At 31.1% G+C, this 16,374-nt stretch overlaps 2 protein-coding genes across 3 annotated transcripts in view; both read left to right on the top strand.

Annotated features, from left to right (window-relative positions):
- Positions 1 to 519: 519 nt before the first annotated feature.
- LOC141528722 (uncharacterized) lies at positions 520 to 6,323 on the top strand. The gene is made up of 3 exons (XM_074244918.1): positions 520 to 676; positions 766 to 877; positions 984 to 6,323. Exons 1-3 carry the CDS (start codon positions 631 to 633, stop codon positions 6,253 to 6,255), a joined length of 5,430 nt encoding a protein of 1,809 aa, XP_074101019.1. The 5' UTR covers positions 520 to 630; the 3' UTR covers positions 6,256 to 6,323.
- Positions 6,324 to 9,218: 2,895 nt separating this feature from the next.
- Positions 9,219 to 16,374, top strand: part of LOC141528550 (uncharacterized) — a 28,067-nt gene continuing 20,911 nt past the window's right edge. For both annotated transcript variants that reach the window (XM_074244654.1, XM_074244653.1), the window contains exons 1-3: positions 9,219 to 10,091; positions 10,693 to 10,731; positions 15,925 to 16,050. In XM_074244654.1, the coding sequence (XP_074100755.1) occupies positions 9,861 to 10,091; positions 10,693 to 10,731; positions 15,925 to 16,050 (396 nt within the window). In that variant the 5' untranslated portion in view covers positions 9,219 to 9,860. The remainder of the gene's footprint in view (positions 10,092 to 10,692; positions 10,732 to 15,924; positions 16,051 to 16,374) is intronic.

Raw genomic sequence — 16,374 nt, 5'->3', positions numbered from 1 at the left:
TATTGTAGTTAATTTGTTAAAAAAAATTTTTAAATTGACAGCTGACAAAAAAAATTTTGGCTTTCATGTTTTTGGATAAAATATCTATTTTATCTTTTCTTGATGTTTGTGATTTATTTTTTTTTTTTGAAAATTACATAAAAAATAAATAATAAAAAAAAAAAAAGAGTTGAACATCACAATTTTCGAAAAAATTTTTAATTTTTTTAAATTGTGATAATCAACTTTTTTTTTTAATTGTTCATTTTTTTATATATTTTTCAAAAAAAAGTTAAATAAAAAATTTTGTTAAAAAAATTGAAAATAAAAATGATCGACCCCATCTCTAAATAATTACCGAACTTACTTATTAAGCGATAAAAATAATAAATAATTAATTACATGCAAATCTCTGTTTAAAAACATCGATTTAAAATTACGCGGTTTTTAAATCATTCGCGCATGCGCGCAATTTCTGTTTGTAGCGCCAGAAAAAGTTTGTTGGTTATAAATAAAACTTTTCACATTAGACAATAACAACATTTACATTATCAAATAAATTTAATTGACAATAACAGAAATAATTATTTATAGTACCGTTAAAATTTTTAAAAACTTAATTAAGCATAATATGGTTGAAATGAAATTATAATGGATGTTGATCATGATTCTGATCAATCAGAAGATTTGTTTGGAGGTAAGCATTTTTAAAAATTTTTTTCTTTTCATTTTATTGCAACAAAAAAAAAGTGACAGCTTAATTTCAAACTGTTTATTTATATTTAGATGATGAGAATTACTTGTCAGTACGAGGCTCGAGCATTCAATCTCCAAAGATCGATGCCTCATTCAGATCATTACCTTCCACTCAACAGTATGGATTTTCCCCATACAAGTCGTGAGTTGGATTTATTTTTTATTTTGTTAAAATTAAAATATTTATTAAATAATATTAAAGTAAATAAACGATTTTTTTTTTTTTTTTTTTTTTTTTTTAAATTTAGAGCTATCGCTGGGCCAGAATGCCCTTTGACGCCATGCAGCCTTGGGCCTTTCTTAACAAAAGCGCCGAACTGGACAGTTGACCTCGAAACTCCCGAGGCAAATAGAGCTCGAGTGTTGCCAGCAGAAAGTCCCTGTGCTGTTAATCAAGAAAATGTCAGTAGTAATTCTTTGAGACTAACCCCGACAGAATCAAATATCGAGGATGTGGTTCCAGTATCGCCGATAGTTCCAAAAAAGAAAAAGAAGCATCGTGGTCGACGAATATTGAATAATATCTCCAATGTGTCTCCAAAAAGCAGTCTTAGGAATAATTTCGACAGTCCTGAGAATTCACCTTCCGTCTACTTGAGTCCAATCGCCGAAAAGTCTATAGAAGATAGGCTAGATGACAGTAACCGCAGTTTCAGTTCAAGCCAGAGCTCGTATCCCAGCTCTAGCACCGGTGGAATCAGATCTGCAAACTCTGCATCACCAGTCGAACGCGTCAGAAGACTGAAAGAGTTACAGGCGTCAAAAATTTCTCATGTAAATAAAGACGAAATCATTCAGATTCCCGATGAAGTATTTTTTAAGGACTACTTGGCTCTGGAGTCTAGTAAATATCAATTTCGACCTCAAAATGATTTAAAAAAACCGCAAAGTAAAGAAGGATTTGTTACTTTTTCGCAGTTCGCAAGAGATGACAAAGATTTAGACACTGAAGACCATTTACCTGATGAATCTTTTAATTATGACCAAGATTTGCCTTTCTCTCAGATTTGTATAGATAGTCAGGAGCTAAATCATAATTACCAGCCTTTTGGTGATAATGACAAGTGCACTGAAGTAGTTGCGAATTCAGAAAGTCCAGATTTCAAGGGATTTTCTCCCGCTTCTCGTCAGTACAGTCAAGAATTATTAAAGAAGCACAATGATTTTGCTGTTGAATATGCTCATACGCATCAGGTGGAATCAGCTGATAGTTTCAAAGGCTTTGAAATTGATGAGATAGATGATAGTATGAAAATTGCTCAAAGGTACCGTAAATTTTATGAAAATTATCTCAACAATATTTATCCGGTAGGTAAAATAATTCGGAGAAAAGACTCTGATAAAAATATGGTTCACGATAAATATAAGTCGTTAGTGTCTTCGTTAAAGACAAATGTTAACTCGACAATTAAAACTGCTAATAATAAAGATATTTTAGTTAGTGTAAAAAATGTTGTGTCTCAGGAATTATTTTTGCTTGGTGACATTGATGAAGAACACGATATTGATTTACTTATTGAAAATAGGGTGGAATCAACACCCGTAAAAGATTCGAATAGAAACAAAAGTGAAGACTGGAAAAATTCAGCGGCTGATGATTTTGAGTCTTTGGAGCTTGATAATGATTTTGAAGAAGCTGTTTCAAGAGTTGAATCCACAGGATTTGATACTTTTAATGCTAATGTTTCTAAAAATGAACAAAATAATAGTATTAAGTGTAAAATAAATCTAGAGCACAGCGGCTTTAAACCCGTTGTAGTTACCAGTAACTCAGATGTAAATAATCGCAGTATTGGAAAGGTAGAATTTAAGCAACCGGTTATCAAAAAATTACCTGTTAAACAAAGTACAAATGTAAATAGTTCTAATTTAAATCATAGTATTTTTGACGATTTAAATTTCGAGATGCCGAGTGAATTAAGTGATGTGGGCTTTCAAACCGGACGAGGAAAAAGCATTAAAGTGGCCGATAATGCAATGTTGAAGGCTAAAAATATAATGTCTGATGATGAACTCAATAAAATAAATCTGGAGAAGAGGGATAAAGTGAACGGCGCTAAAGAGTTTAATGAGCCAGTGGCTTCGACCTCTGGCTTTCAAGTGGCTCGGAATGAAAATACTCAAGTTGAAAAAAGTGGATTTGTTGGTAGAAATATTTTTATAAACAGAAATAAAATTAATGTGAGGGAGAACGAGAAGAATAATATTTTTGATGAAGACTTTAGAGATTTGCCGAATAATCCGATGATGGGATTCACCACGGGAGTTGGTAAAAGGATTAAAATTACTGAGAGTGCTATGATTAAAGCACAGGTAGCCTTTACGAAAGATTTAGAGAATGACGATCCAGAAAGTGAAATTATAGCAATAAAAAACAAAAAAATTTCTTCGGAGAATAATAATTCAGGAGGCTCATCAATCAATCCGATGATGATGGGATTCATAACCGGAGCTGGTAAAAGTATTAAGGTAGCTGAAAGTGCGATCTCGAGAGCCCAGGTAGCATTTGCTAAAGATTTAGAGACCGAAGATCCTGAGGGTGAAATTATTGCAATGAAGAGTAGAAAAATTTCTTCTGAAGATAAAAGCTTAAGAGGCCCATCGATCAATCCAATGATGATGGGATTTCAAACGGAAGTTGGTAAGAGTATTAAGGTAGCTGAGAGTGCAGTCTCGAGAGCGCAGGTAACATTTTCTAAAGACCTAGAAGATGAAAATCCTACAAGTAAAATACTGGAACTAAAACAGAAAAAATTAAATCAACGATATTCATATCCTGGGCCAAGTACTTCGAAGTCAAGTGGGTCTACATCTGGATCTAGCGGAGGCTTGTTGATTAAAAATTCAGCATTTATAAACAACGCGCATAAGCGTAAATCCGATGACGAAACACCAGCAGGCAGAAAGCGTCTTTGCGTCGGATTGGACCTGCAGAAGCGCAAACTTTTCAATGACATTGAAGAAGAGGACGAAAGTTTGCGAGAGTCAGCAATGATGTGTGAACCAGACCCAGTTAGCAGTGATCGTAATCTTGAAGGGTCAACGTTGCAAGCAAAAAGAATAGACACTAATGTCAATTTAAATTCTAGTAACATCATCAATGACGAGGTGCGTGCGAGTGTCGTCGCGCTACTGAATGATGACATTGACTTTGAGGCCGAAGACACGTGGACTGAAATCAATAGTGTAAATAAGCAAGCGTGGAGCGGCGGCTTTGAAGGCTCTAACCGAGACCAAGACCATTCGAAGCCTGAGAAGAGGTCCAAGTCATTTCCAGGTTCAGTACCAAAATCCTCAAACCCGGACTCTATTCCTGAGGATTTATTCTTTGAGACTCAGTTTTCCCAAGAAATGAATTGTAACTTTGAGGATATTCGCGAGCAACGAAAGACTGCAGTTTTTGAGCAAGAGAGAATAATTGAGTCCAAAAAAAGACTCAAAGAAAGACCTGTCGTTGGGTCTTGGTTGAAATTGAAGCAAGCTGATAAAATTTCTTTGGCTCAATATGCAAGTGATTGCGCGCCAGAATATTGTTCATTCGAAGAAATGGAAAATGAAGGATTGGATCCTGTAATAATGACAATTACTTCAGCAACAGCAAGTACTTATAGATTTACTTGTGTTTATTTTAGGGATTTAAGGGCTAAGGTCAGTGTGCCAGTCGGTGACGGAGCTGTTTTGGTACCTGATGAAAAAAATCAAGCAGGTATTGCCGAATTTAACCGTTCTTTTTTAGCAAGTCCAGGTGTTGATCCCTCGCTGTTGCCACAAGGTTGGTTTGAGAACCACTACAAGTGGATTGTGTGGAAATTAGCCTCCATGGATCGCGTAAGATTCAACAATCGTAACTCCTGTATGAATAACAAATTTCTTACACCTGAAACACTGATGAAACAACTGAAGTATCGCTACGACCGTGAGATTGACAGATCCGAGCGTCCAGCTCTGAGAAGAATCATAGAAAAAGACGACCCACCTTCACGGAGACTAGTTCTTTGCGTCTCGAGATTAATGAAAGAGACGATTGAATTGACTGATGGTTGGTACTCAATTCCTGCAAGTGTTGACTCGGCAATGCAATTTTACATTTCTTCTAGGAAGCTACAAGAAGGCACGAAATTGATGATCCAGGGAGCTGAGCTGCTGAACCTTGAAGAAGGCCGGTATCCGCTAGAAATAACGAAAGACGTACGTTTGAAAATTCACACTAATTCAACGCGTCGTGCTCGCTGGGACGCTAAACTTGGGTACCAGCGATCTTGCGGTCCGCTGACCGTGACTTTGGGCTCGGTTAAGTCAAACGGCGGGGCCATCGGCAAATTGATAGTCGCGGTATCGCGGATATATCCAATTTTGTACCGCGAGAAAACGAGCGATGGGCAGTCAATCGTACGCAACGCAAAGTGCGAAGAGAAAGCTGCTTTGGCTTTTGAAGCAGAGTGTCAAAAACGAATTGAAGCGATCTGCTCGACTGCTCGTTCCTTCAGCGACTCTCAGGCCTCAACGGCAAAATACGAACTGGAGACTCGTGTGAGGAATAATTTACCGAATCGCAGGAATGTCACGCCGATATTGAAGGTTAAAATAGCGGACGGCGGTCTGTCGGCAATGTTGACGATCTGGTCTTGCAATGAAGAACTGCTGAGTAGTCTGAAAGAAAATAGTTGTATTAGTATACGGAACGTAGTCGCGGGAGGACGCAGGGCCAATGAACTCCAAATAACAGCCGGCAAATCAAGCGCCTTCGAACGTGTGCCGGGTAAAATTACCTGTTCACCGCGAGCTTTTACTTCGATTGAAGAAGCGTCTCAACGTGGTTTCAATCCAGTCTACGGAGAATTTGATACCGTGGGTATTGTCGTGTCAACTGGACCAGCACCTCATGGGATGAAGAACTACGAGACCGTTAATTTGGCATTCAAGAATCGACGAGAGGATGGTGAGGGAAATGGTGATGATAATGATAATGATAATGGGGACTCTTCATCGTATCTGTCGATCTTGTTCTGGGAAAATATCGCGTCGAATGGATTCGCCGGAATAGCAACAGTAGGATCTATTATTGCTTGTCTGAATCTTGAGTGGCGGAAGAGCACGTATCTAAGTATACCAACAGCTTTTTGTTCCGAGCGCGCATTACTGACACGCAATCCACGACAGCCTCATCTGAGACACGCATTCGACGCTCTCAGTGCTAGAATCCGTGACCCGATATCATACGCCGCGGAATGCGCGGCGGCAATACAACTAGAGGTAGAAAAAAAATCACCCAAGCCGAGCCATTCTACGCCTAACTCGGATAAAAGGTGGTCCAATTGCTGGACTCCCGATCGCGATAACAATCTTGTTAATCCCGATAGTATTAATAAAAATGATTTGAGGAAATCTGCAATTTTAAATAGTCGTGACAGAGTTCGCTGGCACGAAGCGCACGAATCTTCTATTTTATACATTTCAAACTCTCCGAAAATAAACAACTCGCTCAACATTAATGTTAATCGGTCGAAGCCATCTTCATAATAATTTTATCATTGTTGTTTATATTTGTTAAGTATAAATATTTTATAATAAAATATTGTTTACCAGTTTATTTATTTATTTATTGTTTTTATATATATATATATATATATAAATTAATTTTTAGATTTTTTATTCGTAATTTCAGATTTAGTATACTTACAATAAAAAAAGAATAATTTTATTCACAATACGTGACATCGAATATTTAAATAGAAATAAGTTATACAGATCTGAAAAAATGAACTTTTTAAAATACTGTTTGATAGTAATAAAACACCCAAGTCATTTTAAATTTCGAAATTTTAAATAGTTAGTTCAACCATTTTTAAAAGTGGTTCCTTCACTTGGTTTGCGTAATTTCAATTCAAAACTCCTGTCTTTGTATTAACTCCGAACAAAAGCTGACATCTGAAAGTTTTCATACTCGTACAAATAAATTACGTATTCTTATTACAGAGTTTATTGAAAAAAATACCCTCGGAGATTGAAAAGTTCTTTGATTGTATTTTTTTTTTTTTTTTTATTGATCCAAGTCAAAATAATAAACTGACCTGATTCTAATACAAATACAGCTACAATGACTTAACAGTATATAATTATGTACGGTTGAAACATCTGCAGGAATAGCAGATGTTTCTGAAAAATTTCACACTTGAAATTTTTTAACATTAGACTCAGATTTTAAAATATTTGATTTTTTTTTAGGACAAATTTTGGGTTTGCTAAGCATTTAAGAATGATTTATGATCGAAAAATTTTTTCGCTTTTTGCAAATATTTTTATTATTATTATCATTTCAGTTTGCGGAATAAAAAAATCCTTATACCAATAGATATAGATCATTCCATCAAAATTAATTCTGCAATTTTTTAAATTTTTACTGCCAAGCAAAATAAAAATATTCATAGCTTAGAAATAAATCGACAAAAAGTACATTACTTGCATCATTTTTTTTTTTTTTTAGACCACCTCTAGTTATTGCGAAGGTTTACAGGGTGCGTGAAATTTTGAGGTGAAAATAAATAATTAGTTTCGGTAGTGCTTTGAGTCAAAAGGGGTATCAGTGTAAAGGGTTGTAAATGTGTATGAGCTGTATGTTAAATATTTATAATAAAGGAAAGTTAAAACTTGGATAGAATAACTAACTATTATTAAACTAATCTTATTTACAAGTATATCAAGTTTGTTGACAAAAAATTTTATATTTTTGTATTAATTTACAAAAGATGTATATAAAATAGAATTTAAGAAACTGTCTAAATTTTTTTTTAATATTTTTTAGAATCTTAATATTTTTTAGACTCCATAAAATTTCTGACCGAAAAATTTAAAGGAATTTTAAAATGGATTTTTTTAATTTCCATAAAACTATTTTTTTTCTGCTAAAATACAGCTTGTCATAAATTATAAAAAAATGTAGAAATTTTTGTCTTGCTCTTTCAATTTTCAAGAAAGGTATACTAGTAAATATTTACAATGAAAATTTAACGATACAATCTTAGGAAAATTAAATTTATCATTTTACAGAAGTTTAAACTTTTGTCTATAAAATATTTGCAGGCTGAAAAATTTACTGAATTTTTTAAATAACTCCCGCCTATTTTAAAAAACTAAGATTTTTTGATTAAATAATTTTAAACAAGTAAATACGTGTTACACAGATACAAAGTTACGCACACCACCATTTAAAAGGTTTCAGGTAGTTAGAAATAATTTATCTCGGTTTGAGAGTTGAGCGACGACAAAATTCATAAAATTTTATCTTCGCTTAACATCATAAGCATTAGCTTAAACGTTAAAGGTAGCATTTTAAAGAAAAACTAAACTAAAATTTGTTTTATTATACACAAAAAAATATCGCAAAATAGAAAATTATGTTAATAATAAACAATAATAAATTTTTTTTTTCTTTGTGATTTTATGAATTAATTATTAATAATAAATTCATGTTATTATAATGCACTGAGAGAAAAAATTTTTTATGAAAAAAAAAAATAAGCAGAATTGTGACAAGAAATTAATTTTTTAAAAACTTTCAACAGTTTTATTTTTTAGCTGAAGAAATCAAAATTTTTCTTTCAGTAACTTTTTTGTTGAAAAAAGGTTTTTTCTAGATTTGATAAAAAACAATTTTAGATCGACAACTTGCGAATTTTTATCCAATTTTCAACAAATTAATTTTTTATTAAAAAATTTCTCATTTCTTTCAAAAGAAAGTTTTTTATTAATAATTCAATGATCAATATATGAAAATTAATTTAGCAGATATTTAATGATTTTTAAAAAATAAATGATGGCAAAAAAAAAATAAGAAAAAAAAACTGACATGTAAAAATTTTTAAAAATTAAAAATGCAATTTTTTAAAAATAATTTAATTGTTAAATGAAATAAAAAATTCGTTAAATGACAGTACATTTAATGTTAAGATCAATATCAGTTAATCGTTTTTAGATTTTTTAATTTATACATTATAATTGAAAATTATTAAATTTACTATATACTTAGAATTTATATTTCATCTAACAAGTAATATTATTTCGTCATACAGTTTCTGTACTAAAATTTTAACAGTTGATTTTTCCTAGTCATGTATCTTCTAAGTTGTTTACCAATTTCATTTTACAAGTACTCACACTTACAGAAACTCAACTGCTAGTTTTGTATAGTAATAGATTAAGATTTCAAAATATATAATAGCCAAGACTATCTATGATTTACAATAGCTTTAACTAAACCCCTAATATTACTGTGCCTTACGATACTATATATACTTCTTAAACCATCGATGGGATTATCTATATTGTAATAATTCCTAAGTACACTCAAGAATGAACAAAATTGAAGGTACAGGTAATTTTTTACGTGGGAATTGGGTACTGAGTTTGTTGAGCAGAATAATAAATGTAGTAAGACAGTTTAACAGAGTGAGCTTTCTGCAGAAGTCTGATCTGTTTGGTGAAGATAAAAATTTTAAAGAGTCAGGTAGGCAACCTACCTGTAAATCGTAAATTTCAATTACAATGCGGGCTGTTTCTGTGAATAATTTAAATTTTACAAAACTGCCTTTTTCTGAAAGTTGTCGTTCCAACTTGGTCACTCCATCTTGAATTTGCGCGCACTACGCCCGCAATTTATCTATTGAAAAATTTTAAAAATAATTAAAAATATGATAAGAATTTTTTAAACAAATCTTTAGTTAATTTTTATTAAATTATGCCTATTTATTAAATAATTACAACAATTCTGCAACTTTCTTAGTCAGATGCGCAAGCGCCCATTTTAAAACCCGCGCATGCGCAGAGCGGTCGAGAGTTAAACATGAGCACGCCGTTGTATTTTCCATCAGTGCCGTTTCACATGTCTTGCTGTAATGTTCTAGGTCAAAGTAGACCTTAATAATTATCTACATATTTATTATTCACTAATAATTAAATTAATTAGTCTTTGTTCAGCCGTCACAATGTTCAATGGTTAATAATTAATCGTGAGATATCTTCTCTGATGAAAATCCGTGTGTCAGTGATGTGATTATCGTTAAAAGTGCTATTTTCTTGGCTGTTGAGTAAATAATAATTAAATTTATTTTTTTAATTGGTTATACATAATGGAAAAATCTATGGAAATTGGTCGTGTTTCCGCGAGTGATGTGTCTATTAGTCAAATATTCAAGAGCTCATTTGCTAGGTCTTTTGTTTCAAACTATCACGACAACAAAATTCTGGATATGGATTATTATGATAGGAATGATATTTCTACATCCAGCGTTGATGATTATTTGGATAATTTACAAAAGAGCCTGCATGCCGAAGTTACGATTAATAACACTTCCGGCAATGTAAGTAATTAATTATTTTTTTTACATTTTTACTCAAGTATTTCAAAAATTTATCTGTCATTTTTTTTACAGTCATTAATTAAACAACTTTTCTTCTTCAACTTTTTTTTTTTTTTTTTTTTTTAAATCAAATAATTAGTTTTATAAACGACTAGACAGTTAATTAAAAAAATGACACTGAAGTTAGCAGACGTTTGAAAATTTTTGATTTTTTTTATTAACTAAATTACAACTAAAAAAATATTTCAAAAAAATTACACTTATAGTTTTTTAAGTTTTTTACAGGTCAAATTTTTTTTTAAAACTATTTAATTGAAATTTTTTCAATAAAAAATTTATAAAAATTTTAAAATGTCGGCTAACTTCATTTTCAATGACATTAAAGTTAGCTGTTACCTGATCAATTTTTAATTTTATTTAACAATTAAATTTATTATAAAAAATTATTTAAAAATTTTTTTAATTTCTAGATGTCAATTTTTTTTTTCTTAATTTTTTTTCCTATAATTTATTTGTTAACAAAAATTGTAAAAATTGTCAAATATCTGCAAAATTAATTTTCATTTAAAACACAGAATTTTTAACAAAAAATATTTTTCAGGTCTCGAGCCCGGACCCAGACGAACACAATCTCCGCAAGGTATGATAAAGTTATTAAATATCAACAACTAATAAATAAATTGATAGCCAATAGTAAGGTTAATAGTAATTGCCGGTAATAGCAGATAAATAAGCGTGAAAGAATGACTGTACTTTGAGTAGTTAAATCGCAGTTATGTTATGCTAGTTGTATTATGTTCTGTTGATGAGGTATGTATTGGATGGTGTGTTGAATGGGTTCTGAAAGAAAGGTCGATGACGGTAGACCACGAACAAAGGGTTATAACCGTGTACGATAAGGGGCCGGTTTCCGGAACAGGTGCCAAACACGACACATCCTTTCTCCTTCTCTCCTACAGTTGGATATTTTTTAGTCATTGTTATGACTAAATATTCTTTTATTCGGCTGGAGCTGTGAGTATTTCTTCGTAATGGCAGACAAAAGGAACAAGTCCATCAGCTACAGAAAACACCATACACGATATACAAGAACACGTTACTTACATGACAACTAAACTACCACGTGCATCTTTAAATAGCTACTCGGCTGTTAACTCTGAAATACCGTCGTTGGTATTCAATTTAAAGTTATATATATTTATATATTTATAATAGTAATTTTATTAATTTTTTTTTCTTTTTTTTTTTTTTTTTTAGTTAAATCCTGATACATTGTACGTTTGTATGAATGATATAACTAAAATCTTGCGTATATTGCAAGTGAAAGGACAAAAGTACTGGGTAATCGTTAGTTGTTTCGTTGTGAGCAGGAAGTTCGCTCCAGCCCTTTAATATTTAATATTTCCAGTAGATTTTATATAAATAATAAACTCAGTCGAGAAAAAATTGTACCTTTTATCCGGTAGTCTGGTTGAACATGAACATTGATCAAACAATTTTATAAAATTGTTTCAATAAATTTCTGGTTAAATATACAAGGAATTTTATATTTATACAGTGTACTTAGTGCTAATTATCCTCCATTATTGTTTCATTTCTAAACATTAAATTGGAGGCAACACTGCCGGTGTTGTTTGCTATTTATTATAATTTATAATAATAATGATAATAATAATAATAATAATAAATATGTACAATGTAAAATGTTAAGTACAAGATAAAGACAGAATAATTTGCCAGAAGGTCGTAAAGTCGAGTGAAAGCTCTAGTCTTTTACTCTTGACAATAAAAATATAATAAAAAAAATACTTACAAAAAAGAGTTTGTTCCACTGGAACGTAACCAGGACAAGAATAATAACTGGAAATTGTCGCAATTGCCAAAACCACGTTATATTGTTTTTAAAATTAGAGAAAACAATATAATGAGCAAGTCGTAAAAAATGAAGGATAGAAGATAAAAAAAGCCACATTATTACCCCTGTGGTTTTGAGAGTGAAAATTTGATTATTTTTATATTTAGAGGCTTAGATAATTTATTATTTAAATACTTTAAATTCGCGGTTAATTGTTTGGCCTTTGTTTTAAATATACATGAAATTATAATAAAATTAAATTGAATTAACAAAATAATAGGTTTATAATACCAGAATACAAATAAAAGTGGGAAAGCATGCGCGGAGCACAATGTAATTTCCCAATGTAATGTAACTATAACGGCAAGTAACGTAGTGCTGGCGGCAACTAGTATATATGATGTTGCTGGATCATTAATATGGAGAAAGCACGCGTTGTCTTGATAGCTACAACCCGATGCGAAAGAGCTGGAGATTTGAAGAAGAAGATTTGCTGCAACGGTAATCTAAAATTTTTTATCATGCTTTTTTGCGTGACTTTTTTATCTTCAGGTTCATAACGTTAATGTACGATAGTTTGCGTACATCCGCACTGTCTAGATACTGTTGAGTTCTAGTCGCTATAAGTACTACTATATGTACACTAGATCTACGAAATACAAATGTATGGTAAATATATTTAACGAGGCGCAGGAGCGTGGGAAGAGCACCTGCTGTGTTGTATGCTCATACAATATCAGTTATTTTATTTTATTTATTTATTTTTTTTTTTTTAGGTTCGTGTGTGTGGATGACATTATGAATAAAGAAATGGAGTGAGATGATAGATACGAGCTGATTAATCGATATGATGGGAATGAGGTTTGACGAGAGATACGCGATATATTATGCTCATTGATGCATTCGTACTTGTATTACATCTAATATATTATGTCAATGCTATTTTATTAGCTGGTTTTATGTTATTGATACAGATTATGCGATAACGGAAGTCTTTTTTTTTTATTTAGATTAATAATGCCGGAGACAATTACTCAAATTTTGTTTATAGACAAATTAATTAAAATTTTGTTATTTACGATTGTTCACTTTTTTTTATAATGGTCAACAAAATTTTCGTAATCACTTTACTATTAAAAAGTGACGTAATATTTTCATTGTTGTAGCTTTAAATTATTTTTGACAGAGGTCTAAAATTTTACCTAGGTACTCTGGTCTATTGTAAAAAATATTGAGAATAATTTTATTTAATTAGAAACTTTTAGAAGAAATAGAAAAAATAAATAAATTCAACAAAATTTCTAAGCAAAAAAAAATTAATCTAATTCAATGAAAGTAACCAATTAGATTGAAAAAAAAAAAAAAAAAAAAAAAAATTCTTACTTAAAGCTAATCTAAATCCTTAAGAAAAATATTAAGATAAAATTCCTGCAGAAAATAACTTTAATCTTAGGATAACGGTCTAAATTTTTACCTTGTACTTAACAAAAATTACATCTTATTAAATTATCATACGTGTGGTTAAAATGTCTAAGCATATGGGTTTTATCAGTAGGTATATTTTTCTAACGGGTATTACTTCGAGACTAGCGGCTGTGGCACCAATTCAATATTTATTGTTTATTTATCTAACCCGTGATTAACGATTTTAAAAGTATGAAGAAGCTTTTTCGTATGGGTTTTATCAATCAGATATTTTTCTAACCGATATATTTTTATTTTTCTTATATATATATACACCAATTTAAATTTTAAGTATACATTAATTTATTTATCCAGCTTAATGATACTTAAATACCAGGATTTATGATTAACTTAATTAGTAAAAAAATAAATAGGATAGACTTGTTATTGTTTAGTAAGTGTGTCTTTGATACATAGCATCTCGGTTTAGTTTATATTTTATTAATACATTTTCTTGATATAAAACGTCTGGACAACTGGAGCGTACGACGGAACGTTGTTCCGAATAACGATGAAAACGGAGACATGAAAAGGAAAAAAAATACGTGCTCTTAGAAAAAAAAAAAAAAAAATTCTTTCAATAATTTATAAAACTTAATCTCCGTAAAAATAGCTTTCAAATATTTGATAATAATTAACTTTATTAATAAACATTGAATAAAATGTATCCTAGCTTACATATGAATAATAAAGTAACAATTTAAACTGTCACAACTTAATGAAAGAAAATAAAGTGAGAATAGTCGGGATTTCTGTTTATACATTTCATCGGATAGTTTATAAAAACAGACAGTCAATAACCGCAAAACCCGACTTAGTGTAATATAACTCAACTCCACTCCTTATATTTATTACAATTATTATTATAACAACGATTGGTTGTTGTAGAGGAATCGAAAGGAGATAAGTAACAAAAACATTTGAGAAGCAAACAGATTTTCCTGGCATTCCTACGTACTCTCCAGTTGTTATATTCTTGTTTTATATAAATATATATAAGATATATATTCCTAACTCTTAAAGTACACCGTCTACTGTACATCCTATCTTAAAGTATATATAATAATATAAAAGTACTATCTGGTATTATATCGTGATGAGAGATGTGTAAGTATCTACTCTAGTGTATCCACCAGTTCAAGAACCGTTCAACCGAGTTAAAGTTAAGTGTTAAGGCACGAGTCTTGGCTACTCAGAGCAAACCCAGTACAGCTACGAGTAGAGATTGCTTTCCATTCCCAATGGAATGCACCAAAAATAAATTTTCATCTCTTATATACATTCATGCCGACTATTTTCAGATTCGTCTACGCATTCCTCCCGCCTTTTTATTATCTTAATCCGTTTTTTTTTTATCTCCCACTATTCTCAATAAATTTAACGAAAAGACAAAAAAAAAAAAAAAACGGCTCGGTTGATTTTTAAATAAAAATTCAAATGATTTCATATAAATTTTTTTCCGTAAAAGTCAAACAAATGCGCAATATGCCAGTAGCCCTTGCCCTGATTACAACTTGCTGTAAATATATACCTATAGATATCCACATGTATATACAGGTACGCTGAATAATTCAAGCAGTGACCGTATCAGATGACGTCATGATAGTATTCACCCACGGTGGACGGTTCAGGGTGAGCAACCATGCATAACACCATCCGCTTGCGGGCGACGTACGACTCCGCGAGTCGCGACTCAACGGCTAAGCTACGCGCGATTCGTTAATTTACATATTCATTGATACCAGGATTCCTAAAAATAAAAAACACAATTGTATTATCAAAGAATAAACACACATGCTAATCAAATTGATTAATTAATTTAAAATTCATACCTTATTGTTTAAAAAGAAGTATAAAAATTGTAAACTGTACTTGGCAATTTTCTCACACTTTAAACAAAATATTTATAAATCCATCAGATTCAAAAGTGACTCCAGAAACGGTCTTTCATCATGTTTCTATACCTTTCTCATGATCTTATCAGAACGTACCCGTTGCCGGATAGATCTCGCAATTCTTCTCTTACTCTTTAGCTCTATTGTATGGTAATACACTATGTAATGCGTTTACTTCATATCAAACGTGTAGGTTTTTTAAATATTTTAAATATTTAACACCATCATCTTGTCTGTTGGTTGTCTTCCCTGAAAAATACGAAGATTGTAGTAAAAAATATGTAAAGTAAGAAGAAAATTATTAATGAAAGGATTTCCCAAGTTTTTACATATAATTATAATTATAATTATGATTATAATGAATTTTAAAAAATGACTGGCGTTAATTGATAATTAATTTGTATGAACAATTAATTTATTTGGGTGTATGAATCGCGTGGGATGAGAAGTGAAAGGCCTTTGTTCGTAAGGTCATCGAAGCGTTGCCTGTTATTTGTATTTTATTTATTTTGTTTTTAAGTTTTTATTATTTAGTATACCTACCTGGTATGAATTTTATGCTTTGGTATAATATGTATAATATTATATTACATTATCTAATGATTGTTTTGTTCATCAGCAATGCCAGGTGTTAAGTGAAGAAAATAAGCGGTTGCAAAATGCACTTGCTCTTCAAGAAACCACACAGTTTGATTCAAGTTATCTTCAGAATCAAGTTGATACTCTCAAATGGCAATTGAAACAGGTAATTTATTATTTATTTATTTATTATTTAACTAGATATCAATCACTCGCTCAAGAGGTTTGAATTTAAATTTGTTTATATTTTTTAGTAGAATTATTTTAACTTTACATACGAGCTTTCCCGCAATTTTGTTTTTTTGGACTTTTGTAATTTTTTATTTGCAAGGACTTGTTTAGTTTTGGATACTGAGGGGGGCCATACATGTAACTGCCTTATTTTTCAAAGGTTTAATAAATTTAGAAAGAATAAATGAATTTTTTCAAGCATCAGCAAATTCATTGATCCATTCATCATGAATTCAAATACAACAAACAAAAATTTATT

The sequence above is a fragment of the Cotesia typhae genome, unplaced genomic scaffold (genome assembly GCF_013202065.1).
Source record: "Cotesia typhae breed Kobodo isofemale line unplaced genomic scaffold, CoteBio_Ctyphae contig_44, whole genome shotgun sequence".
NCBI classification, from domain to species: domain Eukaryota; kingdom Metazoa; phylum Arthropoda; class Insecta; order Hymenoptera; family Braconidae; genus Cotesia; species Cotesia typhae.
Note: the sequence above shows the minus strand (reverse complement) of the source record. Positions and strands in the feature narration are given on the sequence as shown.